Below are 27,923 nucleotides of genomic sequence, written 5' to 3' on the forward strand. Positions count from 1 at the left end.
TTTTTACATTTGAAATGTGAACCAAATTACTTCACAAACACACAGGATTAACTTAACATTTACTTCAACATGAGTATTGATGCACAACCGTATGAAGATCAGCGGTATACCCATACTGCACACATGCACGGTTACGTGTGCACACAACACGCAAGCCCCATGCACATGGTACAAAACTATCGTGCACACAGCCTAACCGGCACATAAAAAACTCACGCACACCAAGGCACATAAACACACCAAACCCCGACTACACAAACCTTTCATACCACCCATGCATACTGTAAACCCAAAGCGTGCACACATGAGAATGGCGAGAATTTAAAATGTTATTAATAAGTATTGTATAAATACGAAAAGGAGCAACATCAGCCATAGGAAAAGAAAAAAACCCAAAAAAAATAAAACAAAACAACGTTGAAAATAATAAATGTATATCATTAATAAGTACTGTGGCTACCAAAAAAAATTGATCACCCAATAGTTAAATGAACCTAGCAAAAAAGACCCGAATATCCAAAAGACCACGAAATAGAAAAACAATTCAAAAACAACACATGCACTCCATGCCAAAAAAAAAAAAAAATACAAATATCAGAATTAATAGTGTGCAGAGGCCACCACTAACCCAACAAAAAGTCTAACCCCAACTTCTAGACATAACAAAGTAGAAACATGAAGCCAATCAAGAAGCTAGGGGGCCACCGATCGAATGATATGCCCGACGCAAGTTCCTCGCTCTATGCAGATTGTACTCCGACACCACAAGCTCCTTCATGTACTGCAACCTCAGCTTGTGTAGGGTACTATAGTCTCCCTTAATAAGACCGCAATCCCAGTCAGAAACCCCTCGACCAACAAACGACTCTATGTGGCGCATCGATACACCATACAATCAGTCTTATTATTCGAATCACGTCAAGGCATCTGCATACGCTTAGGGACCAACCCAGCACACAAAATCGACCTCCCGTTATGAACCTTGTTATAGAATTCGGAAAGCATATCCTGCTGCAAAACAAGAAACGAAAAAGGTATTAAAAAGTAAAAAAAATAAAAATAAATAAAATCAATAGACCACATAAGTAGAACGAAAAAGTTCATTGAATACCATATCTTCCAACGATTCTCCATACTTCTGCTTCTTCACTGTTGGAGCCGAAGCGTTGTCTATAATCTCCAAAATGATAACGTCGAAAATCAAAACAAATAAGGAAATATTGCTCACGATGAAGAATGGGAAAGAAAATCTGCCAAAACAGAATTACGAGACATGCCAAAAATTAGAGGAAATCCAAGAATAAATACCTAACAGAACAGAACTACAATTAAGAACATGGGAACAATGAAAAAGTAATGCGATGTGTGCACGACACCCTCACTTAAGCACGCATATGTGAGCACTAGTGCACACGATAAGAGACATAACCGCACACACCAGCGATAGACACCTAACCCCACAAAAATCACTGCACGACCCCTAACAGGCAAACATATGCACATAAAAATGTAGCCCAGCTCAATCCACATGCACAGACCCAAACACCACCAAGCACACGGGTCAACTACAACCACCACCAATCAAAACACACCACCACCACAAAAAAAATAATCCACACCAGCGAAAATAATGTAGCAAACCCCCACATGCACACACTCACACACCACATTGCACACGGGTAAAATATCACCAACACACAAAAACCCACCATAACCAAAATATCCACCACAACAACTACAATAATATAGCAAATATGACGAACCAACAACAAGTAAACACCTAACTTTGAACAACACTGGGACCGAAATTGACAGCATTGACAACAAAACTCATAAAAAATACAAACATTATACTGAAAAGCAACAAAAAAAAAAAAAAAAAAAAGCAAACCCCCAACAAAAAATTCGGAAAAAACAGAACCCTAAAACCCATACCCAGAGAACCACAACGAGAATTCAACGAAACCCACAGAACACCAAAAGCGTCTACCCCAAAAAAGTACAAGCAAAAACTAAGCAACATACACGGCACAGAACATCAAGGATAAAAAAAAAAATAACACCGTGACAAAAAGGGAGAACAATCATACCTGGAACGACTCCTAGCGCCGGTGGTCCCCGCCGCTTGCTCTAGTCTGGACCCCAACAACAACCATCGCTCTGACTCGGACGCCCCCCAAATCGTTGACACAAAACCTCGGCGACTCCACAACACCAACACACACCGTGCGTAGAAGCAAGAGGAGAGAACTGCGGAATAACGAAAGGTTTACACGGGCTAGTGGAGAAAAACTCGGATCCAAATTGAAACCCACAAGCGAAATTACAAAACTACCCCAACAAAAAATAAAAACACCCCGCCCAACTAGAACAAACAAAAAAAAAAGAAAAAAAAAAAGAAAAAAAAAACAACATCCAGCCGTCCAAACCGCAAATCTAACGACGACAAATGATCCACACTGTTTTTATTTTAAGGCCTGTTTGTACATGAATGTAATTCTATATATATATATATATATATATATATATTAAAACAGAAATGCTAGTTTTCTTCTTAGAAATTCTAACCTTCTTTATCATTCCTTATTTATGGCTAAAATTGACAAAATATTCAAAATATGATTTCATTCTTTATTATACACGGATTCCTTATTTATTAATGAAATATAAATAAACGACCAGCGGTGCACGAGAAAAATGATAGCATTCAAATTACTTTAATTATATTTTAATTATATATCAGACATCTATTTACTATTTATATTTTAATTATTTTAATTATATTAAAAATGATGCTGAAATAAACGGTCAAATTAATGTAATATTGTATTCAAATTACTATATGATGTATATTCTAGTATTAAAAAATTATTGCTATATTATGTTAATGTACGTAATTACAATCCTCTCATGATAATATTCAAAAAATAAAAATAAAAATTTCAACAATCAAATTACTATATGATGTATATTATAGTATTAAAAAAATATTATTTTATTATGTTAATGTACGTAATTAAATTCCTCTCATGATAATATTCAAAAATAAATAAAAATTCCAACAATCAAATTACTATATGATGTATATTATAGTATTAAAAAAAATATTACTATATTATGTTAATGTATGTAATTAAATTCCTCTCATGATAATATTCAAAAATAAAATTCCAACAATCAAATTACTATATGATGTATATTATAGTATTCTAAAAAAATATTACTATATTATGTTAATGTACGTAATTAAATTCCTCTCATGATAATATTCAAAAAAAAATTGCAACAATCAAAGTACTATATAATGTATATTATAATATTAAAAAAATATTACTATATTATGTTATAGTACGTAATTAAATTCCTCTCATGATAATATTTAAAAAAATTCCAACAATCAAATTACTATATGATACATATTATAGTATTAAAAAAGATACTATATTATGTTAATGTACGTAATTAAATTCCTCTCATGATAATATTTTTTTAAAAAAATTCCAACAATCAAATTACTATATGATGTATATTATAGTATTCAAAAAAAATATTACTATATTATGTTAATGTACGTAATTAAACTCCTCTTATTAGAATATTCAAAAAATAAAAATTTCAACAATCAAATTACTATATGATGTATATTATAGTATTAGAAAAAACATTACTATATTATGTTGATATACGTAATTAAATTTCTCTCATGATAATATTCAAAAAAATAAAAATTCTAACAATCAAATTAATGTTAATGTACGTAATTAAATTACAATCATGATCATTTAAAAATAATTCATCAATCAAATTACTATATATATATATATATATATATATATATATATATATATATAGAAGTGTCATTTTCCCGCCCATCCGAAAAAAATACTTTTGTTATGAAATTTAAAATTACAATATTTTTTACCTAATTATATAATAACAAAAATACTATATATGTTAATTTAATTTATAGTAATGATTACCTAAAATATTTATTATACCATGAATCATGATCTACTTTTAAGGTACAGTAAACTAATACTTAGTATATTCTTTTTCAACTTAAGTTTAGTTTTTTTTTTTATATACAAATAAAATTAATATATATATAATATATCATTAAAAATTTCTAATTAAATACTTTTAAATAATACCTATATTGATATTTTTATTTTAATGTATTAAATTATCATACAATTATATTAGATCACTATATTATATTCATTTTTAATAAAATATTGGTTCATTTTCAAAATATTGTACATTGATTTTCTTACAATACTGATGAAATCTTTTAAATCCGCCTTTAGCGGATTTGATACTGATTTTTTCCAAATCCACTCCAATCTCACCCCTATTTGAAAGGTAGTTTAAAATTTTCTAAAATCAGAGAAATCTTTTTTAGACATTTTATAAAGTTTTCATAAATTTATGGACAAAAATATTTATCCAATGGAAAAAAATCTAATTTTCTAAAATTTCCATATAAGTAAATGTTACGCAAGAGCTTACGTCATTCAGTAGTCATTTGTCTCCTATATAACATTGAAACTTCAGTGTTTAACATATCAGTGAGTACACACAATCTTTAAAATGGAGACAAATTTGCTTTAATTTTTTTAAAAGTTGTCTTGTAAGTTCTAAGATTGAACTTTTTCTTGTTCTTCATTTGCCCCATTCTCGTTTTCTTTGATTTTTGTTTTGATCTTTGGGTGAGACGTATCAAGAATGTCTTTCTAGACTCTTGATTTGTTCTCTAGTTTTTTTTTTTTTTAAGGTTTGGTTATATATAAGATTTTCAGTGTTTTGTAGCTTACTTTTCGTTGTTCTCTATGCATTGCCCTAATAATTTTAGCCATGCAACTAATCATAAATCTGCTTGTTGATTCATTTTTGAGATTTCGTCGTAGAGATCTATTTCTTTACAGTTCAACTCTTGCACTTAAACACATAGGTATAGTGGTTTTTTTTTTCTTTTGTTTCATTTTTATTTTGAAATGCATTGAATGGTCTTATATATATATGTTTCACCTCTTTCATGTATATTGTATATTGAGCATGGTTGAACAAATCACTAGGCGCTCCACGGGTGCTCGGGGAGCGCCTAGAACGCCTAGGCGGGGATTAACGGCGCCTAGGCGCCCGTGTATTTTTTTATTTTATTTTTTAAAAAATTGTTTAAGTATTTTTAATTTTTAAAGACTAATAATTATAAATTATACGGAGTTTTATACTTTAATAGTTAATACTAAAATATTAAATATTAATCTAACAAATATATAAAGTTCGTACAATTTAGGGTTATTTCGCTCAATGTTGTTTTGAGTGAAATAACCCATTAAAAAAAGAACAATAGTTAATCGGCTTACTAGACGGCCTAGTCGATGCCTAGGAGGTCTAGTCGCCGCTTAGGAGGCTAAGGCGGTCAGCGCCTAAGCGGTGCTTAGGCGGCCTAGGCTGTCGCCTAGCCGGGTTAGCCGCCTAGACCACCATTTGAGGTGATACGCTAGGCGGTAGACCGGCGCCTAGCGCCTAGGCGGGTATTAATCAGCGCCTATGTGGGATTTTTACAACACTGATATTGAGTATATAGGTCTCAGATTTTTTTTCCCAGCAATTATATGTTTGAGATTGCTTTGTTCATCCGTTGAAATGAGTGTTTTCTAAGATCAATATGAATTTATTATAATATTTTTGTTGATCTATTACTATGTTTCTCTCGATGACCCACAGATTTTTTTTGCTTTTGTGGTTGTTTTGATTTTTTTTGCTTTTATTTATTTATTTAATTTTTTAAAATCTGATTATATGTAAGATTTTTTAAAGCTAAATATTTTTTGGAGATTGCAGACATTGTAGAATTAGAACTTATTTTTCACATCTTTCATATCTAATATATGTTGAATGTATATGTGTAAGAATTCATTGTTCAATAGATGAAATGATTTTTTAAAACAAAATGATTTATTTTGTTATATATAATCATTCTGTTTATCTATTACTTTGTTTTTCATGGTGAGGGACTCCAAAAATACCTTTCTAGATTTGGATTCCTTGTTTGGCTGTTTCAAATCTTTTTTTTTTTTTTTTTTCGATTTGATAATGTATATGATTTTCCAATGAGATTTTTTTCAACTTGGTTTTTATTGTGCTCAATCTATGTGTTGCTTTGATATATTCATCAGTTATATATATTACTCCATGCCAAAGACCTTGTGGCCTGGTCTAATGGCACCCGATTGCACCCCACATGAGAGAGGGTGGGTTGAGTCTCAGTGAAGGCGATATTGGCTCTTTGTACTTTATTTGGTTGAGAAAGTAGGTATGAACATAGACTACTGTGTAACAGAGTCAATAGTACTCAAAAAAAATATGAGAGGGCTGCTTCTTTCCTATTCTGCACTAAGGGGCTTTGCTGGCTTATAGCAAGATTTTTTGTACCTCTACGTGTCAATTGTTTGATGGTTCAGTAACCAATGTTGAAGCCATTAGGCTTCTCTTAAATGTTGTGGTAGATGGTACTCCTAATCAGTTTACAAGTCAAGAAAATCCAGTAAAGAGACTCCTAATTAGGTTGTTCACCCCATACATGGTCAAGCTTTTTACTTGACTGTTGAGCATAAAAAGTGGCTTAAGGAAGAATATGGTTAGTTTCTGGTGCAACCACTGTTACCCAGCTCTACTTTTAAATTTTACTGAGTATTTGAATAGTATGCTATGCTGAACTCTATCTTGTCAGGGATTGAACCATGGACGTTTATTCAAAAATTAGAAGATGCTGTTTTCATACCAGCGGGCTGCCCTCATCAAGTTAGAAATTTAAAGGTATATTAGCTTAACCGTTGTCTTTGCGTAATTGTGTGGGACATACAATAACACTGGTTTGGTTTCAACAACAAAAATTTGACATTAAAGACAACGATTTTTAACCGTTGTTTATGTGCATTTTTAACCGGCTCAACAATTTATGGAGAGGTAAATCACTACAAGAAAAATGCACATAAACGGTTAAAAACCGTTGTCTTTGAGGTCAAATTTCTGTTATTTAAAGCAGGCCAGTGTTGTTGTAAGTCCAACGCAAAGACAACGGTTAAGCTAATATACCTTTAAATTTCTAACTTGATGAGGGCAGCCCGCTGGTATGAAAGCAGCATCTCCTAATTTTTGAATGAATGTCCATGATTCAATCCTTGTAAGATAGAGTTCAGCATAGCATACTATTCAAATACTCACTAACATTTAAAAGTAGAGCTGGATGGGTAGCAGTGGTTACACCAGAAACTAACCGTATTCTATTCTTCCTTAGCCTCTTTTTATGCTCAACAGTCAAGTAAAAAAGCTTAATCAGGTATGGGGTGAACAACCTAATTAGGAGTCTCTTGGCTGGATTTCCTTGACTGCTAATCTGATTAGGAGTACCACCTACCACAGCATTTAAGAGAAGCCTAATATATAGCTTCAACATTGGTTAGAAATAATTTTAGCTCTTTTAGAAAAGATACCATCTCTAGCGGAATATAACCCGCCAAGCTGTCTGAACCATTAAACAATAGACACGTAGAGGTATAAAAATCCTTGCTATAAGCCAGCAAAGCCAAAGCACCACTAACAATATTTGTTGTGATGTCCATATATCCTTGTTCCTAACTGCAGAACAGGAAAGAAATATCTCTCTACAACAAAATGACCAAACTGAAACAACTAGCTAGTTGATAGGCATGGAGATATTTCAAATCTCGCTCCGCCCTTTTTCGCAGGACGGGGCAGGTTAACCCGGCGGGTTAAGCCCGTTTTGACGGCTCTAGTCGCAACCAGCTACCCACCTCATAAATAGAAACAATAAACAATATAATACTCCGTACTTATTAGTTATAGGTTTAGTCAATTAATCAAAATTTAAAAATATAATAATAATTTTAGATAAATAATTTCAAACAGTTAAGAAAGGAAATAGAAATTCTTAAAATAAATTTGCTACCTCTGATGGTGTTAAGAGCGTTATTGCGTTAATTTTTCAGGATAAAATGAATTACAACACTATATTTGATCATTCAAATATAATGCTTTTAGCGAACTTAGAGCATCCATAATAGTGAAATTATTTTTGGTTTTTGAGGAGTTTTTGTAAGTGTAATTAGGAAAGATAAAATAGAAAAGGAAAGGCAAAAAATATATATATATATATTTTTAAAAGAAAAAAAATAACTAAGGCTTGTCGCAGGGCACTTCATGTGCCTGACGCGGAAGTGGAACAGTTTGCTTTGAAATATGTGAATGACATTTATTGTACTAATAACTCTTTTTTTTAGGGCTTCTTTTTTTCTTCTCTCAACTAACTTCTTTCACCTCCAAGTAGATATTTGCTGTTTTAAAAACTCTCAAATATCTACTGATAAAGAATGCTCTTAAATAGAGAGTACTTCAAAAATTTATCAAAGTACGTGTTAGCACAAATTTTTACAAGGAATCCACCCACTTGCCGTCACCACATCACCGTGTGTCACTCTCCAAACCCCTTTACTAATGCTGAAAAATTGGCTTAAAATAGCATTTAAATTGATCATTAGTCGTATAATTTTCAGTGGAGTATACTTCCATTTGAATATGGTTAAAGTATACTCTAGTTCTCCTAATGAGATGTTTAATTTAATATATTACATACCTAAAATGAATAATTGATGAATGAGCATTGATTCTCAAAATGTACTTATTTAGGTCGCTTTGAAAGTTTTAATGTGTAACTTTAAAAGTTATATTTTGGTCTTAAAATTTGTTGATATAAAATATAGAGTAAAAATTGATAGCCACTTATGCCATTGTGACAATTTTGAAGGTTAAGGGGGAGGGTGGTAGTGCAGGATGTGGGAAACTAACATTAGTTGTTTGCAAGTTAATTCAAAGGGATTATTGCCAATATTATTTGTCAACAAAAAAAAAAAAGCATAAAACAAGTTCAAGCAATTGATATAAAAAGGAATATAATTTTACCATTTGACATCCAACAATTTCCTTCTAAGAATATTATAGCAACCACACAATTTCGGCAAATTATGCTGTGGACCCAGGTCCACCCAAGGTGGACCTAGTCCAAAACTACGTCATTTTTGTCTTTTAAAAAAAAAAAATTAGTAAACATATTGCTGAATGTAGAGTTGTCCAAAAATGTGTGAATGTAGAGGTTTTAAAATGTGAATGTAGAGTATAGAAATCGTGAATGTAGATTTATGATTGTGTGAATGTAGAGTTGCCCAGAAATGTGTGAATGTGGAGGTTTCAAATTGTGAATGTGTAGTTTAGAAATCGTGAATGTAAAGTTATGCATGTGTGAATCTGTAATAGAGTTAAGAAGTTCTAGCAACTTGTAGCCCTGTAATGTGTGAATGTGGAGTTCTCAAGTTGTGAATGTGGAGTATAGGACCTGTGAATATAGAGTTTTGAATGTGTAAATGCATAACAGTGGTAATATAGTTACTAAACATATAATCCTGTAATGTGTGAATGTGGAGTTTACAAATTGTGAATGTAGAGTATAGTATATGTGAATGTAGACCCACAGGTCCACCTTGCAAGGTGGACCTGGGTCCACGACATAACAACCCCACAATTTCATACCCGGATCAATACAACATTGTATCTAAGGGTAAATTTTTGTTGGCGAAGAATCAAGCATTTATTAACCAAGAAGAGACTGAAAACAGTTTCACAGAAAAGATACATCACAATATAATTAGAAGAGTCATACTAATGAAGAAACAAAACTAACTTGTGAACCCTAGACACGGTTCTCATATCTAATAAGTTAATGAACCATCATGATTTATCACCTCTATAAATCCTGATAGGCTGAAATGTGGGGGCTGGGGCTAGGGATTTCGGGCAAGAAACAGAACTAACAGCGCTGGTAAAAGGATTTGGATTTGGAGGAACAGGAACTTGAACAACACCTTCCAGCATTTGACTAACCTTTCTCATGGTTGGCCTCAGAGAAGAGTCTTCTTGAATGCACCAAATAGAGATCATTACAAACTTTTCCAGGTTCTCCCTATCATTCAAAGCTTCCTCATCATTTTCAACTAATAAATCCAATCTCTTCTCTAGAAAGCAATCTGTGACCCAATCAGTAAGAATGGCTTTATTATCTCCTCCACATCTTTCTACATCCTCCACATTTCTCATGCATGTTATGATTTCCATAAGCAACACACCAAAACTGTATACATCTACTTTTACAGTAACCTTATAGTTCCCAGGGGCGGAGCCACCTTATGGGGTAGGGGGGCCCTGGCCCCCCCAACCCCCACCCCACCTCACCCTACCCCTACCCACCTTAAAATATTTTAATAAATATGTATGTATATATTGATATAGTAGGGATAAAATACACTTTTGGCCCCCCTCTAATTTTTTTAAAAAACAATTTATTATGTTTATATTAAATGAACTCAAAATATATATATTAAAGTTTAAATTCATTAAATAGAAAGAAGTAAACCAAGCAAATAATTAAAGTCACCATTTTCTTTTTATCTTATTTCTTTTATCAAGATTTTAATAATGGAGGAGGGCATCAAATATCCATTTTATTTTTAAAAATCTCCAAATTTGAGATATATGCTTTAGTTTTATTAGTTATGTTGATTAATTAATTAATGATTTATTGTGTGTTTTAATTATTTATTTACACTCTGAAGATGTACATTTGCTTGTTTAAATAATTAGTTTTGAAATTGTCAAAAATTAATATTGATTGTTTAATTCCTGATATTGATTTTTGTCTTTTATCTCCCAAAATTTGAAATATTGTTAATCAGTAAAATGAATATCAATTAATTATGAAAATATTTGGTGACAAAATAATTGACAAAACTTTTTATTTGATAAAAATTGACAATTTATATTTAAATAAATGTTGTTGTTCTTATTGTTGTTGTTGTTGTTATTATTATTATAATATTTTGTGTTATGTGAAAAAATTCTAAAGTAATGATCGGCACTCGTGTCAATCGTACTCATATAATTATATATTTCATACTTTATTACATAGAATATAATTAAAAATCATTATCAATAGTAATTACAATAATGTATGGTATAAATAATAATATAGTATGGTTAATTATAATGTCGTAAATTTTTCTCTACTACACTGGCCCCCCAAGTCGAGTTTTCTGGCTCCGCCTCTGATTGTTCCTGAACCATTCGGGAGCAACATAACCTTTTGTCCCCCGAATGTTAGTTTGGGTTCGACTTTCATTCATCTTCAGAAGTTTTGCTAGCCCGAAATCTGAGATCCGAGCATTGTAGTAATCATCCAGAAGGATATTCTGAGGCTTGATATCGCAATGAATGATTTGGGTGCTACATTCTTCGTGTAGGTAAGTGAGGCCGCGAGCTATGCCTAGGGCGATTTTGGTTCTCTGGCTCCAACTAGGTGTCAGATCGCCGAAAAGGAAGCTTGCTAGAGTGCCATTGCTCATGTACTCATAAACCAGGATTTGATGTTGTTCCTCATCGCAGTACCCGAGTAGGCGAACCAAATGTTTGTGGTGCGTTTGGGCAATCACAGTTACCTCGGACATGAACTCCTTTCCTGAATCATGAGCTACTCGATCTAGCTTCTTCACTGCAACAATGTTTCTGGAACCCTGCACTGATGACATTATTATTTCCCCTTTATATACAATTGCAGAAGCGCCTCTGCCTAGTTCTTCCTTGAACCCATTTGTAGCTTCTACAAGCTCCTTATAGGAGAAGTGATGCAGGTTTGATTGCACTTAGAGACGAGCATGCCGCCAATGCCCATCTCCTGGGTGGGCAACAAAGTATCAGTTGGATGGGCAAAGGTCTCCCACACCACTTTAGAATCCCTTCCCACAAGGACAAGATTCCCCGTATCATTCAGAAACCCATGATTAACTTGACTAAATTCACTTAACCCATCAGGCGTCCATAGTTTGTTGCCTTGAGGGTCACGGAGAATCAGCTTCAAGCCCCACAGTTGATCCTTCTGGGGCTGCAGAAGTATTAGCATGCCAAACAATGGTACGTTCGTCTAGTTTGGCATACCATATGCATAGCAAGAACTCATCTGTGCCTTGAAGCTGCTGGAATCCAAATGCAAAATCGCCAGAAGGTGATGAGACCCATGGTTTGGTGGTGGCAGTAGTTGCTTTAAGGGTGGTGCCAACACCTATAGTAGCATTATTGTTTTGAGCACAAGTGTGGAATAGAAGGAGGAGAAGCGTAGAGAAGAGAAGATGAAGAAGATTAAGGGGGTACCCCATTGCAAAAGTGAGCAAATAAGGAAAGCAAAAAGCTAGCTAGCTAGGACAATACTAGAGAAGCTAGCTAGGAAATCAGCATCATTTATATTGTGCATGTAATAATAACGTTTCCTGACTTCTTGTTATGGAGAAACGTCCCATAATAAACTATTGACTTTGTCAAATTGAATAAATTTGCATTATTAATTAATAATAGAGACTTCAACGGGCTTCCACCGCCGGCCTCCGGAGCTCTAATGGAGCTTTGAGCCAACGGTTTTGGTCACCTTCTACGTTTGCTCTCGCTCTTCTTCCGCCCCGACCACCGTCGCAGCTCCGTCCGCCTCTGACCACCGCCACTGATCTTCTTCTTCCGTTTTCTTTCCCTTTGAATAAAATAATAGTAGGTAGATATTGGGGTTTGTATTGTTAGTCTTGAACTCCCAACCCTACTTTGACTTTACCCACTTTTTATTTTCTCTATTATTGTGTTTTCCTCTCGTTTTCACGAGCATTTTTTCTCTCGGGTACTTTCACAAGCTTTTCATTTTCATTAGCATAAATCATTTAGTTTGGTTTCGGCAAGTGTTGATCTTATCCTAGGCGAGCAAAAAAGAATGATGACGAAGACTCAGATCTTTGATGAAGCTTTAAGCTCCCTGAAGGAACATAGCTTCTTAGTTATGAAACAGTCTGCGATTCAAGTTTTCTATAGTATAGTTAGAAAAGTTGTTTCTATGTCTGACTGTAAGGAATGATTTACCATTTCATTGATCGTTGATGTAAACGTTTTATGTTATGAATTAATGAAATAACTAGGTTTACCTTAAAAAATAGAGACTTCACTGGAATTTCGAAGTCTGAAACTCTGACAACAAATTGCAGAATAGTCAAAAAAAAAAAAAAAAAGTCAGAGTACTTAGAGGTTTTGAAATCTTCAAATACAAAAACGCGGTGGGACAATTTCAGTGTATTTATATTGTGATTTCCACCTGCATTTCAAATGACAAAATCTCCTACGTAACAATCTCATTAATGCTCTTTGATGAGGTGAGTTAGATTTTTCATAAGGATTAGAATTTACTCATAAAAAACTTTTCGACCATTAATTTTACATGTTCATTTAAATATATTATTATTTTTTTAAAAGTATTGCATTAAGAAAAATTATACTCTCTCATAAGAAGAATTACATTATTTTACCATAAGTAACAATCAATCAATTTATTTTTAATTACTATTACACTTTTTTCTTATAAATAACTAGTTTAACCTTAAATATTAAATTTTAATGTAAAAGTATTACTGTTTCCCTCAAAACTATAATACTTCTTCTTATAAGGTATCTTAATGGAAGGGAAAAAGATAGAGAAAAATGGAAAAAGAAAGATATAAGGAATGGAGGTGAAGGAATAAACAACCTCCGAAGACTATTCCCTCGAAGGTTGTCATGCAAGGCACACGTGACATGCACGCGCCAATTGCATGCCTTCATGCTAGCCACGTGTCAGCTCGTAAATTTTTATTTTTATTTTTATTTTTTGTTTGGGTGGGGGACAATCCTCCACTCTATTGAAAAATTAATAATAATAATAATAATAATAATAATAATAAACAACTAAAGAAATCAAGTCAACGGCTTGATTTCTTTTTTATTTTTTATTTTTAAATTTGACCATAAGAATTTTGAGTTAAATTTATTTTTAAAATTTTTAATTGTATTAATTCTTGGTATATTTATTGCTTAATATTTTGTATTTGCTTCTAATTTTAATTTATTTTGTATGTGAATTTTAATGTGGTTTTAATTGTTTGATTAATTTACGAAATTATATTTTATAATTTAAAATTTATTTTACTTTTTGTTTAAGTTTATTTTGATTTAAAATAAAAATTTGAAATTATAATAATAGCAAAGTGAATAAAATAACAGATGATACATAGGAGTATATGGCCTACAAAGAAAAGAGAGAATGATTTGAGAGAAAATAAGGTCGGGGAGAAATTATATGTATAGTCATGAAGGAGTTGGACCCACAAAATGGGGGTATCAAAAGAGAAGAGATGGGGTTTTGATCGAAATATGACATTTTTTTTAAGTAGTGGACAAAAATATGATATTTTTTCAATCTTGGACAACCCTATGAAAAACTCTATTGGAGTTTGCATTTATGGTTAAAAAAAAAATGCAAGTCCCGTTGGAGTTTGTTATTTTTGAGAATTTTCTTTTCATGTTAAATACATAAAACGAAAGTCCACTTGCATGTGCCAATATATATACACTAAACACAAGTGGGACTTGCATTTTTGTCGTGTATTTTTGTGCAACATAAACGTTTGTTAAATAAAAAAAAAACTAATTGTACCGAAAAACGGGAGAAGTTGGCGTTTGGTCGAGAAAATCATTGGAGGTGAAAGCGTTGTCCAATAAGAACGATTATTTATACATTTTATTAAAAAAAAACATTTTGACGTTGATAGTTGCAAAAATAGTGCAGTGGTTAAGGATTATGGGTGAAAAGTTGATATTCAGCAAGGGGTTGACACTATGGCATGTACTTGTGTAATTACCAAACTTCTAGAAATCAAAGCCTTGAACACATAAGAATCCAATCACACTCATGGACATGGATGGGCAAATCAACACACTTAATATACGAACTAACACAATAAGAAAAGATAGGACTCAAGTTAGGAAATATCACCATGCTACAATAGCCTATGGGAGTAGGGAGAACAAATAACCAAGGGATCAAGAAAGAATGCACAGAAAAATCCAAGCTTAAAAGTCAAGAGAGAAAGAAATTAATTTAGTCGAGGCTTCTCCTTAAAGTGCACTATTGTAAGGATTAATATGTATATTATTGTCAAAATTTAACATTTGACCTTATTCGAAGTTATTTTAAAATAATTTTATGATGATATAATTACATAAAAAATATGTACTAATTGATCTAAAATTGTTGTACAAGCAAAACTCAAGATAGACACATTATCATGTGTATTAGAGTTTAACAAAGCATTTTCCTAACATTAGCAGTGGAAATATGGAATTCAAGTTACAAATACTTGTAATGTGAAATTATTTATTTGTTTTTTTATGGGACTCTTCAATGAAGTTATCAACTTTATCTCAAGTAATAAATATTTATTCCGTAATAATTAAATGATTAGTTTAGTAATTGCGTTTACCTTCACAACCAAATCGGATGCAAATGATAAATACTTCACCAAATTAAATAACTATATAATAGTTCAAGAAAAGAGCAAAATCAGAGTGGCGCAGCGGAAGCGTGGTGGGCCCATAACCCATAGGTCCCAGGATCAAAACCTGGCTCTGATAGAGTTGCTTTTGTCTTTTTTAAAATATATCTTCCTCTATTAGATGTAGCTCAAATGCTAGAGTTAGGGGATGTAGCTTAAATGGTAGAGCGCTCGCTTTGCATGTGAGAGGTACGGGGTTCGATCCCCTGCATCTCTACTAGTGTATATTTAGTACACAAATAATGTACTTTTAATAAATCACTTTGAAGCTCAACTCCCTCGCTACCTCTAATTGATTACAATATCCAAAAGAAAAGGGATTTTCGCTGGTTAACAATGTAATATTGTCTACATTTAGTCATTATGAAATTTATGCACCAGTAATCAAATGCTTTTTCTGGAAAAGAAAATTCCATCTTAATGCCCTATTTGGTAAATGGTTGTTAGTTGATATCTGTTACCTGATTGTGTTAGAGGGAATGACTTGTTGATAACATTACCTGATTGTGTTAGAGGGAATGACTTGTTGATAACATTAGTTGATTGTAGAAAGGTATTTGGTAAATTAGCCGTTAGATGATAGCTGTTTGGTATACTTTCTTTTTTCAAAAAACTAATTGAAAAAATTGCTTTGAGGATCTTTTTGAATTTTATCATTTTGGATGGAGTTACAAAAAGTTTATTAACCAAACACTTATATTGATTTTTTTAACCAAGTGAAACAGCTAATTGTGGTTAAATAAGCTAAAATTGGATGATAAGCTAACTATTTTACCAAACAGGGCCTAAATCTTGAACAAGTTTTTAAAATTAAGAATGAATCAATGATAAAAAGTGAAGCATAGATTCAAAGGGAAAATTGTGCATAAGATTTAAAATTTTCAAACAACCTAGAGTGAAATGCAAAAATAAAAGCTGAAAAAGTACCAGTTCACTTTAGGAAAGAATAGGGATATACAATCCTTGCCTTACCCCATATTTGTTAAGTCTATTAAAGCGTTGGACTCTTTCCCTCGGAGTACAACAGTATTAATGAAAATTCTAAAATTGATAACGAAACAAAGCTTATTTATATGGTTATTTATTGGCTTGAACTAAATTTTCACACCAAGATGGTGTTTTGGTGTCTTGGTTTGATAAAGATCTAGAATGATGTGGCTATTATTCACTTTTTGAACTCATATTTTAAGTTAAAAAAAAAGTCTGCAACTTTTTGTCTATGCGTGCAAGAGAAAAGAGCCTAAATAAACTACAAATTATAGAAATATGGGCTATACGAACCCTACAATATTTGCATCTAGTAAACTTTTAAAACCCTTTTGAGGGTTGTGAAAAATGTGTAGATTGAGACGTTACAATCATGTATTATAAATAGATTGTTTGCACACCTATTTTGTGGATGTGACCGAGAGTTTTCAATTATGTTGATACATATAGTGAAAATGTCATTGTATGACGCCTTACATACAAATGTTTGAAATAATGAAATATTATATAGAATGCAACAATACTTTTGAGATAATTGCTCCATAAATGACTAAAATTCAAGTGCATTAATTTCATCCCGTGCAAATGCAAGTAAACGAAAAAGAAAGAGAGAAAGAAATTAATTTAGGCAAGGCTTCTCCTTAAAGTGCACTATTGTAAGGATTAATATGTATATTATTGTCAAAATTTAACATTTGACCTTATTCGAAGTTATTTTAAAATAATTTTATGATGATATATTTACATAAAAAATATGTACTAATTGATCTAAAATTGTTGTACAAGCAAAACTTAAGATAGACACATTATCATGTGTATTAGAGTTTAACAAAGCATTTTCCTAACATTAGCAGTGGAAATATGGAATTCAAGTTACAAATACTTGTAATGTGAAATTATTTATTTGTTTTTTTATGGGACTCTTCAATGAAGTTATCAACTTTATCTCAAGTAATAAATATTTATTCCGTAATAATTAAATGATTAGTTTAGTAATTGCGTTTACCTTCACAACCAAATCGGATGCAAATGATAAATACTTCACCAAATTAAATAACTATATAATAGTTCAAGAAAAGAGCAAAATCAGACAATCGTTATACCCTACACCACGGTGCACATAGCAATGTGCACCGTGGGACTAAACAACGCCGTTCTACTAAGTGATGGGACGGACGCCGTTTAGTCCATCCAATCACCGTTATTTTTTTTTAATTAAAATATATAAGCGATGAGTCTTCCTTAACAAGACTCCCGACTCTCGCGCTCCACTCACTGCACTCCCGCTGCACTTCCACCAAGCAAGTAACACTCTCAAGCAAAGCAAAACACAAACGATTCACATCAGAACTCAAGAACATTAGGACAAATACGCATTGATCAACAACAAATACACATCTTCATCGACTATCAAGAACACACGGAACTAAAAGGTAAATATTTAACAAACATTGTTGATCAACGACATTGTGCAAAAAAAAAACATAATGTTTGTATATATATCACATACGCATTCGCATTCGCATTCTAGCATGAACATTTACTGATTCTCAATATTATAGCATTTTTTCATCCACATTGTTGATTTTCAGTATTAAACCTCATCAAACATCTGTGTTAGGTTATTGATACTAGGGCTTAGATTCTGTGTATTATTGTTAAAGACTCTATGTATTATATCATGTCATTGTCTGCATTTTAGGATGTTACCATTCCCACATTGTTGATTCCAAGTTTCCAACATTCTTGGTGATTGATAATAATGAGAAGTATATTCTGTGTATTATTGTTATTGAGTTTGTGTATTCGCGTTAATGTGTTTGTGTATTCTTTTTACTGACTCTGTGTGTTCTAGCATTTTATCCGTATTGTTGAATTTGGGTTATTGAAACTAAGGCTTAGATTCTATGTATTAGTGTTAAAGACTTTGTGTATTTTAGCATATCATATCATTCTGTGTATACAAGAATGTTACCATCCCACATTGTTGATTCCAAGTTTCCAACATTCTTGGTGATTGATAATAATGAGAAGTATATTCTGTGTATTATTGTTAAAGACTCTATGTATTATATCATGTCATTGTCTGCATTTTAGGATGTTACCATTCCCACATTGTTGATTCCAAGTTTCCAACATTCTTGGTGATTGATAATAATGAGAAGTATATTCTGTGTATTGTTGTTAATGAGTTTGTGTATTCGTGTTAATGTGTTTGTGTATTCTTCTTACTAACTCTGTTTATTCTAGCATTTTATCCACATTGTTGTGTTGAGGTTATTGATACTAGGGCTTAGATTCTGTGTATTAGTGTTAAAGACTTTGTGTATTGTAGCATGTCATTCTGTGTATTCTAGCATGTTAATTCTGTTTTTTCTATTATGTGACAGCAATGTAAAGTTCTGATAAAAGTGATCAAGTCCTGGCAACTGCCTTACAAAGAAGAAAGAGAAAGAGAGATAATGCAGCTACGTCAAAACCACAAACAGAAGACAGGCAAAAAAAACAGAGAAAGAAGCCTGCAACAAAATGAACAAAGAAGGGGATGGAAGTAGTAGAAGACAAACCAAAAACAAAGAAATACTTTACTGTTCGAACAACTCCCAAGCAGTTGTTCACCCTTGTCAGTAGTTTAACCGAGGATCAGCATCAAGCCGTAAAGGATATATGATTTGGACCATTACTGGACATCAAGCTGACTCATTGTGATGGTGTGCTAATCAAGCACATATTAAAGAAAATGGACATAGAACGATGCTCCATTGAAATTGGAGATGGTGATGATGAGCTGTGTTTGTCAGAGGATGATGTACAGTCTACACTTGGACTCCCGCGGGGCAAACTCCCTGTCATAGAGGGCACTTCTAGTAATGAGACTGAAGGATTCAACACTTTGGTCAGGGATTGGAGACTGAGATGGGGGGTAGAGAAGGGAACCCCAACAACCACTGAAATGCTAAACAAGATTGTCGAGAGACAAGACAATGGTGACATGTTCAAGCGTGACTTTGTCATCTTCGTGGTTACAACACTGATAAGGGGTTACAAGAACACTTTCTGCAATTACAGGATTCTATACTCACTGCAAGATGTGAGTAAAATCAAAGAAATGAATTGGTGTGCTTACACCATAAAGAGCCTGCTAGACACTGTAGAGACCTGGAAATCAAACAAGGATTCCTCATACAGTGGCCCTGCAACTTTCCTAATGGTATGCAATACTAACTTATTCTTATAATTCTATAAATTATTGAATAAAATGCATTACTTGAGTCTGTGTATTCTATGTGTACTCTGTTGAAAGTTTCTGTGTATTCATGTTCACATTCTGTGTATTACTGAGTAATATTCTGTGTATTGTAGTTATTCATTATGTGTATTCACTTATATATCTCTGTGCATAGTCCTAAATACTAAACCATAAGTCCTAGATCATAACCACTAAATGTTTGTTCTAATCTTTGTTTTTTTTTATTCTTTGAAGCTTTCTTACCTTGATTGAGTCCATATCAGAGGGCTTGTTCTCACACAGAACCCTCCAACCATTAGAGAATGGACAACAAAAGACATTAAAGCAACGCTTGCAATGCATAGGAAGCCAGGGAAGTATGGTAGAGGAAAGGTGATTGATAAAAGGCCAATGCTTGAGGAGGAAGTGACTCATAAACCAATTGAGTCTGAAACTATGCAACGAGTTACTGACTCCCTGAAGAAAATGAGTTCTAGTATTGCAGAGTTTGGAGAAGTCATGGCTGGAATTGGAACCAACAATTCAGCAGCTGAAATCATAAAGAANTCCAAGTTTCCAACATTCTTGGTGATTGATAATAATGAGAAGTATATTCTGTGTATTGTTGTTAATGAGTTTGTGTATTCGTGTTAATGTGTTTGTGTATTCTTCTTACTAACTCTGTTTATTCTAGCATTTTATCCACATTGTTGTGTTGAGGTTATTGATACTAGGGCTTAGATTCTGTGTATTAGTGTTAAAGACTTTGTGTATTGTAGCATGTCATTCTGTGTATTCTAGCATGTTAATTCTGTTTTTTCTATTATGTGACAGCAATGTAAAGTTCTGATAAAAGTGATCAAGTCCTGGCAACTGCCTTACAAAGAAGAAAGAGAAAGAGAGATAATGCAGCTACGTCAAAACCACAAACAGAAGACAGGCAAAAAAAACAGAGAAAGAAGCCTGCAACAAAATGAACAAAGAAGGGGATGGAAGTAGTAGAAGACAAACCAAAAACAAAGAAATACTTTACTGTTCGAACAACTCCCAAGCAGTTGTTCACCCTTGTCAGTAGTTTAACCGAGGATCAGCATCAAGCCGTAAAGGATATATGATTTGGACCATTACTGGACATCAAGCTGACTCATTGTGATGGTGTGCTAATCAAGCACATATTAAAGAAAATGGACATAGAACGATGCTCCATTGAAATTGGAGATGGTGATGATGAGCTGTGTTTGTCAGAGGATGATGTACAGTCTACACTTGGACTCCCGCGGGGCAAACTCCCTGTCATAGAGGGCACTTCTAGTAATGAGACTGAAGGATTCAACACTTTGGTCAGGGATTGGAGACTGAGATGGGGGGTAGAGAAGGGAACCCCAACAACCACTGAAATGCTAAACAAGATTGTCGAGAGACAAGACAATGGTGACATGTTCAAGCGTGACTTTGTCATCTTCGTGGTTACAACACTGATAAGGGGTTACAAGAACACTTTCTGCAATTACAGGATTCTATACTCACTGCAAGATGTGAGTAAAATCAAAGAAATGAATTGGTGTGCTTACACCATAAAGAGCCTGCTAGACACTGTAGAGACCTGGAAATCAAACAAGGATTCCTCATACAGTGGCCCTGCAACTTTCCTAATGGTATGCAATACTAACTTATTCTTATAATTCTATAAATTATTGAATAAAATGCATTACTTGAGTCTGTGTATTCTATGTGTACTCTGTTGAAAGTTTCTGTGTATTCATGTTCACATTCTGTGTATTACTGAGTAATATTCTGTGTATTGTAGTTATTCATTATGTGTATTCACTTATATATCTCTGTGCATAGTCCTAAATACTAAACCATAAGTCCTAGATCATAACCACTAAATGTTTGTTCTAATCTTTGTTTTTTTTTATTCTTTGAAGCTTTCTTACCTTGATTGAGTCCATATCAGAGGGCTTGTTCTCACACAGAACCCTCCAACCATTAGAGAATGGACAACAAAAGACATTAAAGCAACGCTTGCAATGCATAGGAAGCCAGGGAAGTATGGTAGAGGAAAGGTGATTGATAAAAGGCCAATGCTTGAGGAGGAAGTGACTCATAAACCAATTGAGTCTGAAACTATGCAACGAGTTACTGACTCCCTGAAGAAAATGAGTTCTAGTATTGCAGAGTTTGGAGAAGTCATGGCTGGAATTGGAACCAACAATTCAGCAGCTGAAGAAGTCATGGCTGGAATTGGAACCAACAATTCAGCAGCTGAAATCATAAAGAACACTTTTGTCAACTTCTCCCACACAGCTGAAATCATAAAGAACACTTTTGTCAACTTCTCCCACATTGTCAATCCAACACCAAGTCCAAATCCAACCCCACCGGTCCCACCCGAGAGCCTGCTAAAAGATGATGATGTCTTCAACGAGCCAAGCTTCTTAGAGCTAAAAGATGATGATGTCTTCAACGAGCCAAGCTTCTTAGAGGCAGTCGATGATGATGTCTTCAACGAGCCAAGCTTCTTAGAGGCAGTCGCTGATGATGTCTTCAACGAGCCAAGCTTCTTAGAGGCAGTCGCTAAACTTGAAGCTGCATTCTATGCAACCATGAGGAACATCTCTCATGAAATCCATGCACCTTCTTTCCAGCTGTTAACTCCGACACCATCACCACCACATTCTGAAGATCAACAAGCAGCAACAACATCACCAGCAGAAACAACAGCACCAGCAGCAGCAGCACCAGCAACAACAGCACCACCACATGCAGCAGCAACAAGAACAAAATCACCAGCAGCAACATCGCATGCACCAACAACAGCAACCCCATCCCCAATAAGGCGATCGCCGAGAGGAAAAACAGCCCAGCCTTCACTGGAGAAGACCCCACCACCACCAACACAGAGAGAACAACAAAAAGAAGCAACAGCGTCTCCAAAATCTCCTGAGATAGCAACCATGTTGGAATCATTGGTTGAAAATATTTCTAGAGTGGCTACAGAGCAACAACAAGTAGCCCCATCTGCTTCAATACCATATGCTACAACATCACTGACAGAAACACCAAAAACACCAGCTGAAATTGAATTTGAAAGGTATACATCTATGCTTATAACACTTTATAATTTACTAATACTTGTGCTTATATTCTGTGTATCTTATTGAGTGAGTCTGTGTATTCTAACATTTCATTCTGTGTATTCTGTATATTAAAATTTTTATTCTGTAATTCACTTAGACTATATATTCTGTGTATTACATGGTAGTATTTTGTGTATTACATGCTATCATTCTGTGTATTGACTATTATATTTCTGTGTATACACAGCATCCTTGCAGAGTTTGAAGAGGATATTGAAGATGTCCACACAAAGAAAAGACCACAAAGAAAGTTGAAACAACTTCCTCTGGCCTTACGCTCACCATATTGGGCACAAAACAGAACAAAGCTGACAAACATTTCAGCTAAACAAAAAATCTTTTCAGACTATGCATTCTTGTCTTGCGGTGGTCAATATTCAATGAATTAAGTTCCATTTTGATAACTTTTACTAGACATACATCATATTACTTAACATGTTATTTCCTTATGATTAATCTATATTTTACTTTGTGTAGTGATATGCTTTATTTGGGAAACAATTTGGTCGCTAACCGGGATGATTTCATGTCATTGGCATCCGGTTATGTATCTACCAACATTGTGCAAATTTGGTGTCAAATGATGAGTTTACTAGACATGCGAAGATCAATTGACAAGCCAAAAAGGGTTTCCTTCTCATAAGTCGTTTTTGTAAGTAAACATTTTACTCTAAATTTTTTTTTCTTTCCTGTATTCATACCAATGCATTGTATAACAAAGAAAAAAAACAAATTTTTGCAGATGACGTTAGAAAGTGCAACAAATTTGCAAAATAGTAAAAGTGCTGCCTCAAAGGCCATTTTGAAAGAATTCTGTGGAGCAATTGATCACCAACTGGAATCAATTTCTCTTGACATAAGTGATGCCAGCCTTGTAAGTACAAAATAACTATACCTTAATTATTTAAATTCTGTATATTATTCATTTGAATTGTCCATATAACACAAACTAATTTGTTTTTTCTGACTACTCTTAACAGATATTTTTCAGTATCCTCCGACACCAACATTTCTACCTGATGTGCTTTAATTTCTTGACATCAAGACTTCAAATAATTGACAACAGGCCTATTCCTGAAGGAATTAAAGCACAAGACAAGTATGCAGGTTGTCCGGAGAAACTAGTAAGAAATCTTATCTCTATTAAATTCTGTGTATCTTACTGAGTGAGTCTGTGTATTCTAACATTTCATTCTGTGTATTCTGTATATTACAAAGTATATTATGTATAGGACTTAGACTACATATTCTGTGTATTACATGCTGTGATTCTGTGTATTCTGTCATACTAATTACACACAACTATATCGATATTCTACAGTTGATTGCCTTTACTAAGTATCTCGCAACAAAGAAGAGTGCACTTGCAAAGAAGATGAAATCAATGAGAGTGCAATACATGCAGCTGCCTTAGCAAAATGAAGAAAATGCTGTAGACTGTGCCATATACTCGATGAGGCATATGCAGATTTACACAGGCACATCAATAGAAGACTGGAATGCAGGACTCACTGGAGGCCCTGAAGATGTAAGTATAAAAATATTCTTTCAACTTTCTTCCATATTAAAATATTTAACAATTCATTTCTAATTAATTTTGCATTCTATTTTTGCAGAATACATTCCTCACATCACTGAGAGCTAAATATGCCGCAACCATACTCATGTCAGAATGGAATACCCTTCTACCAGAAGTGACAAATGCAGCCAAAGAAATATACAAACAATCAAAGTGACCGTGTTTGTAAAGATGTTGATTTTTGTAAACTGAAATTGAAACAAGTATCTGAGATGTGTTCTTTATTTTGGAAACTACTCTAACTCTGAAATGAAAAAAAGCTTTTTGTCACATCTTATATTATCGGGTGCCATATCTATTAAATTTATTCTGTTGATTACAAAATTTATTCTAAGAATGACTTCAATTATATATTCTGTGTATTACGCAGTAAAATTATGTGTATTACATGCTATCCTTCTGTGTATTCAGTTAATGGTAACCCATAACTCTAAGACTAGACCTTAACCCCTAAAACCATAACACATAATAATATTCTGTGTATTACATAGTAATATTCTGTGTATTATTGACTTCAACTCTGTGTATTCAAAAATATATATGTATACCTAGTACTGGGTGCTAAACCCTAAACCCTAATGCTAAACCCTGGCTTCCACCTTTGTCTTCTAACTCTAAAAACATATTACAGAGTGCAATTCATATTCTGTGTATTCGGCAGTACTGTTCTGTGTATTGCATAGTATCACTCTGTGTATTACAGAGTGCAATATAAAGAAATAACACCAAATGGTTTCTGTTGTTGTGGTAAATAATTCTGTGTATCTTGCGGAAACAGTATGTGTATTACTTGTAATAATTTTGTGTATAAAAAGTACCACTGCATATCTTGAAAAAACAAAACTAACAAACAAAAACCTACTCAGAAATCAACCTATATCATTTGAATGCATACAGACATTAAGACACACTCTGATTGTCCTCTTGATTTGCATTTGACCTAAAATGACAAAAAGTTGAACCTCCAGACATTGGATGCACCAGATATCCATTACCAGCAATATTAGAAATAGCATCTTCAACTTGAGACTGCCCCACCGATTTTGTTTTAGATACAGCTATATGAGCAAGCTGCTTTCGACCCCTTGCTTTCTTGTATTTCTTTTCAATCACACTAGTCACCCTCCTATTGCGTAACCCTTTCAACCGCATGTTTGATGGATCCTTTATAACACCGCTCGACGATTCCACATCACAATCTTCACCTTCGAAGAAAATAGGGCCATACTCATCTTCAACTTTTCTCTTGGCATCTAACACTGCTTGCTCAAAAATTTTGCGTGCTTCGCTGTTTTCTTGGCAATAAACAACCAACTTCTGAAATTTCCTAGTGATCTCTAAAGTCCAAACAGAAGAGGGAACATTAAAGCACTGAGATGGGGGGGATCATACCAGCATTCTCGTCTTCCAAAACTCTTTTAGTCCATCTCTTCAGAATATATTTATTTGGAACTTCAGACACACAATGCACGTTTAAAATGCGTAAACAGTGACAACATAAGATCCCGGTTTCAGTGAACAGCTTGCAACTGCACCAAATATCTAACTCTCTAACGTTAAAAATCACTTCATGCCTAATAATATCAACCTCCGGCCTCCAGAAGTGATACTTATACACACCACCTTCAAATTGAACACACTCTTGATAGCATGATGCCCCTTTCAAAAACTGCTCTTCGAACAAGTAATATATCTCAATCGTATAAATATCCCTAGCGTGTGAAAGAATCTTAATGTGATCCATAGCCATTGTAGGTACACCTTGGGAACACCGGACATCTTCCCCGTTCTCTCTACTCCTCCACTCCGAAACAACACCAACAAAGGAGCTATAGAAATCACATAGCCCAGCAGTCTTGGATAACCTTCTAGAAATAGAGTGATTTGTGGTTTCACTCCTTTGTGAAGATAAAATACCACCAGAAAAATAATCTTTGTTAAATGCAGGGCACCATTTTTCTCTACATTGATACAACTTTTCAATCCAAGAATTATTATGGCATTTGTATGTTGTGACCATCCTGAAATACCATAACATATATATTAACTACACTTATTCATATACTATAATGCATACACAGACTCTCATATACAAATACACAGAATTATTCAATTGAATACACAGAATACAAGAGGAGTATTATCAGATATGAAGGCATGGGAATAAAAGCACAGAATCAATAGAATAAACATACTCTAACACTACAATACTCAGAATATATCAAGAGAATACACATAATCTGGGTGAGAATTGCCAACTCTGTATACTAATGCAAGCAATTGGAAAAAATATAATACACAGAATACTATAACTAAATAAACATAAATACCATCACCAATAGACAAAATGTTTAATGAAAGCATACCTTGTCCAGTAAAGCTCAAACTCTGCCTCTGTATCGGTATGTTTCAACAGACAATTGAATATGTCTAGAAAATCTTTTTGATTTCTTAGTCCCTTGATGTGCTTCTTTGAATTCTCACCGATATGCCATATACATAGGTGATGTCTTGAGGTTGGAAAAACTTGGGAAATAGCAGCAGCTATGGCAGCGCATTGATCGGTCATTATACTTTGGGGACTTTTCTCATTCATTGATCTTAAAAATGACCTAAACAACCAAACGAACGACTCAATCCTCTCGTTCAACAAAAAACCACATCCAAACATGACGTTCATACAGTGATGGTTCATACCAACGAATGGACCACAAATCATATCATATTTGTTAGTACGATACGTCGTATCGTGAACTAACAAATCTCCAAACAATTCATAGTCTCGCATCATTTTCCCATCTCTCCAAAAAAAAGCTGCACAACCTTGACTCATCATCCACTTCGAAATCAAAGAAAAAATCCTTTTCACTTGACTGCCTTTGTCTAAATATTTCAATTAATGTGTTTGAGTCGGTTCCATCCAAATTGTTCAATACATCAGTGCACAGCGAGTTATATGCACCCTTGCTTGTAAAACCAACGAGTGGTGACCCCCCTGATTGTGTTTTAAGAAACCGTAAACCATCAGCCACAGAAACACCGCTCTTCTTCAAATCCTTTAGGTAGGAAAGATGATTTCTAGACACTTATCTATGTGACCGTAGAAGATAACTCTTGGTCGGTGGAACAAACTCATGATTATGAAGCTTCTGGTGCTTTGTCACAGTCCACATCCCATTCCCATCTAAATCAAATTGAACATATGCACGACAATCTGTCCGTACATCAACTTTTAAATAACTTCCCTTTCTTAAAACCCTTTTAAACCCAGACTTTGAACAATTAAACTCCTTCATCTTCAATTGTTTTGTACCAGCACTATATCTTTGCTAACCCCTCCTCACACTAAAACCTAGCCTGAAAGCATAATCATTATAAACCTCATATGCTTCATCAATAAAACTCACTGACACCCCTAACAAGTCTTGATCAGCTGCAAAAACACAATGTTTAAGTACCCCTAC

At 33.9% G+C, this 27,923-nt stretch overlaps 3 protein-coding genes, 2 long non-coding RNA genes and 2 other non-coding genes across 7 annotated transcripts; 3 read left to right on the top strand and 4 right to left on the bottom strand.

Annotated features, from left to right (window-relative positions):
* Window positions 1-417: 417 nt before the first annotated feature.
* LOC116004407 lies at window positions 418-2,281 on the bottom strand. Its single transcript, XR_004094792.1, has 3 exons — window positions 2,091-2,281; window positions 1,112-1,250; window positions 418-1,011 (listed from the first exon to the last, which is right to left on the bottom strand). It is a non-coding gene; the product is annotated as an uncharacterized LOC116004407 (long non-coding RNA).
* A 7,526-nt stretch (window positions 2,282-9,807) lies between these two features.
* LOC116003982 (G-type lectin S-receptor-like serine/threonine-protein kinase RLK1) lies at window positions 9,808-10,173 on the bottom strand. The gene has a single exon (XM_031243925.1). The coding sequence runs from the start codon at window positions 10,171-10,173 to the stop codon at window positions 9,808-9,810; it is 366 nt and encodes a 121-aa protein (XP_031099785.1).
* A 931-nt stretch (window positions 10,174-11,104) lies between these two features.
* Window positions 11,105-12,275, bottom strand: LOC116004405 (G-type lectin S-receptor-like serine/threonine-protein kinase RLK1). The gene has a single exon (XM_031244444.1). The coding sequence runs from the start codon at window positions 11,655-11,657 to the stop codon at window positions 11,139-11,141; it is 519 nt and encodes a 172-aa protein (XP_031100304.1). The 5' UTR covers window positions 11,658-12,275; the 3' UTR covers window positions 11,105-11,138.
* Window positions 12,276-15,531: 3,256 nt separating this feature from the next.
* On the top strand, window positions 15,532-15,603 carry TRNAM-CAU. Its single transcript has one exon. It is a non-coding gene; the product is annotated as a tRNA-Met (tRNA).
* Window positions 15,604-15,668: 65 nt separating this feature from the next.
* Window positions 15,669-15,741, top strand: TRNAA-UGC. Its single transcript has one exon. It is a non-coding gene; the product is annotated as a tRNA-Ala (tRNA).
* An 8,513-nt stretch (window positions 15,742-24,254) lies between these two features.
* Window positions 24,255-24,736, top strand: LOC116004409. The gene is made up of 2 exons (XR_004094794.1): window positions 24,255-24,408; window positions 24,497-24,736. It is a non-coding gene; the product is annotated as an uncharacterized LOC116004409 (long non-coding RNA).
* A 623-nt stretch (window positions 24,737-25,359) lies between these two features.
* On the bottom strand, window positions 25,360-27,028 carry LOC116003983 (protein FAR1-RELATED SEQUENCE 7-like). The gene is made up of 3 exons (XM_031243926.1): window positions 26,826-27,028; window positions 25,852-26,420; window positions 25,360-25,796 (listed from the first exon to the last, which is right to left on the bottom strand). Exons 1-3 carry the CDS (start codon window positions 27,026-27,028, stop codon window positions 25,360-25,362), a joined length of 1,209 nt encoding a protein of 402 aa, XP_031099786.1.
* Between the last annotated feature and the right edge of the window lie 895 nt (window positions 27,029-27,923).

Source organism: Ipomoea triloba, chromosome 14 (genome assembly GCF_003576645.1).
Source record: "Ipomoea triloba cultivar NCNSP0323 chromosome 14, ASM357664v1".
Taxonomy (NCBI): domain Eukaryota; kingdom Viridiplantae; phylum Streptophyta; class Magnoliopsida; order Solanales; family Convolvulaceae; genus Ipomoea; species Ipomoea triloba.

Coding starts and splice junctions, on each gene's coding strand:
- LOC116004405 (XM_031244444.1), bottom strand. CDS start 11,657: ATGTCATCAGTGCAGGGTTCCAGAAACATTGTTGCAGTGAAGAAGCTA.
- LOC116003983 (XM_031243926.1), bottom strand. CDS start 27,028: ATGACCGATCAATGCGCTGCCATAGCTGCTGCTATTTCCCAAGTTTTT. Junction 26,421..26,825: donor TTTGAGCTTTACTGGACAAG/GTATGCTTTCAT, acceptor GTATCAATGTAG/AGAAAAATGGTGCCCTGCAT. Junction 25,797..25,851: donor TTTGGAAGACGAGAATGCTG/GTATGATCCCCC, acceptor TTTGGACTTTAG/AGATCACTAGGAAATTTCAG.
- LOC116003982 (XM_031243925.1), bottom strand. CDS start 10,173: ATGAGAAATGTGGAGGATGTAGAAAGATGTGGAGGAGATAATAAAGCC.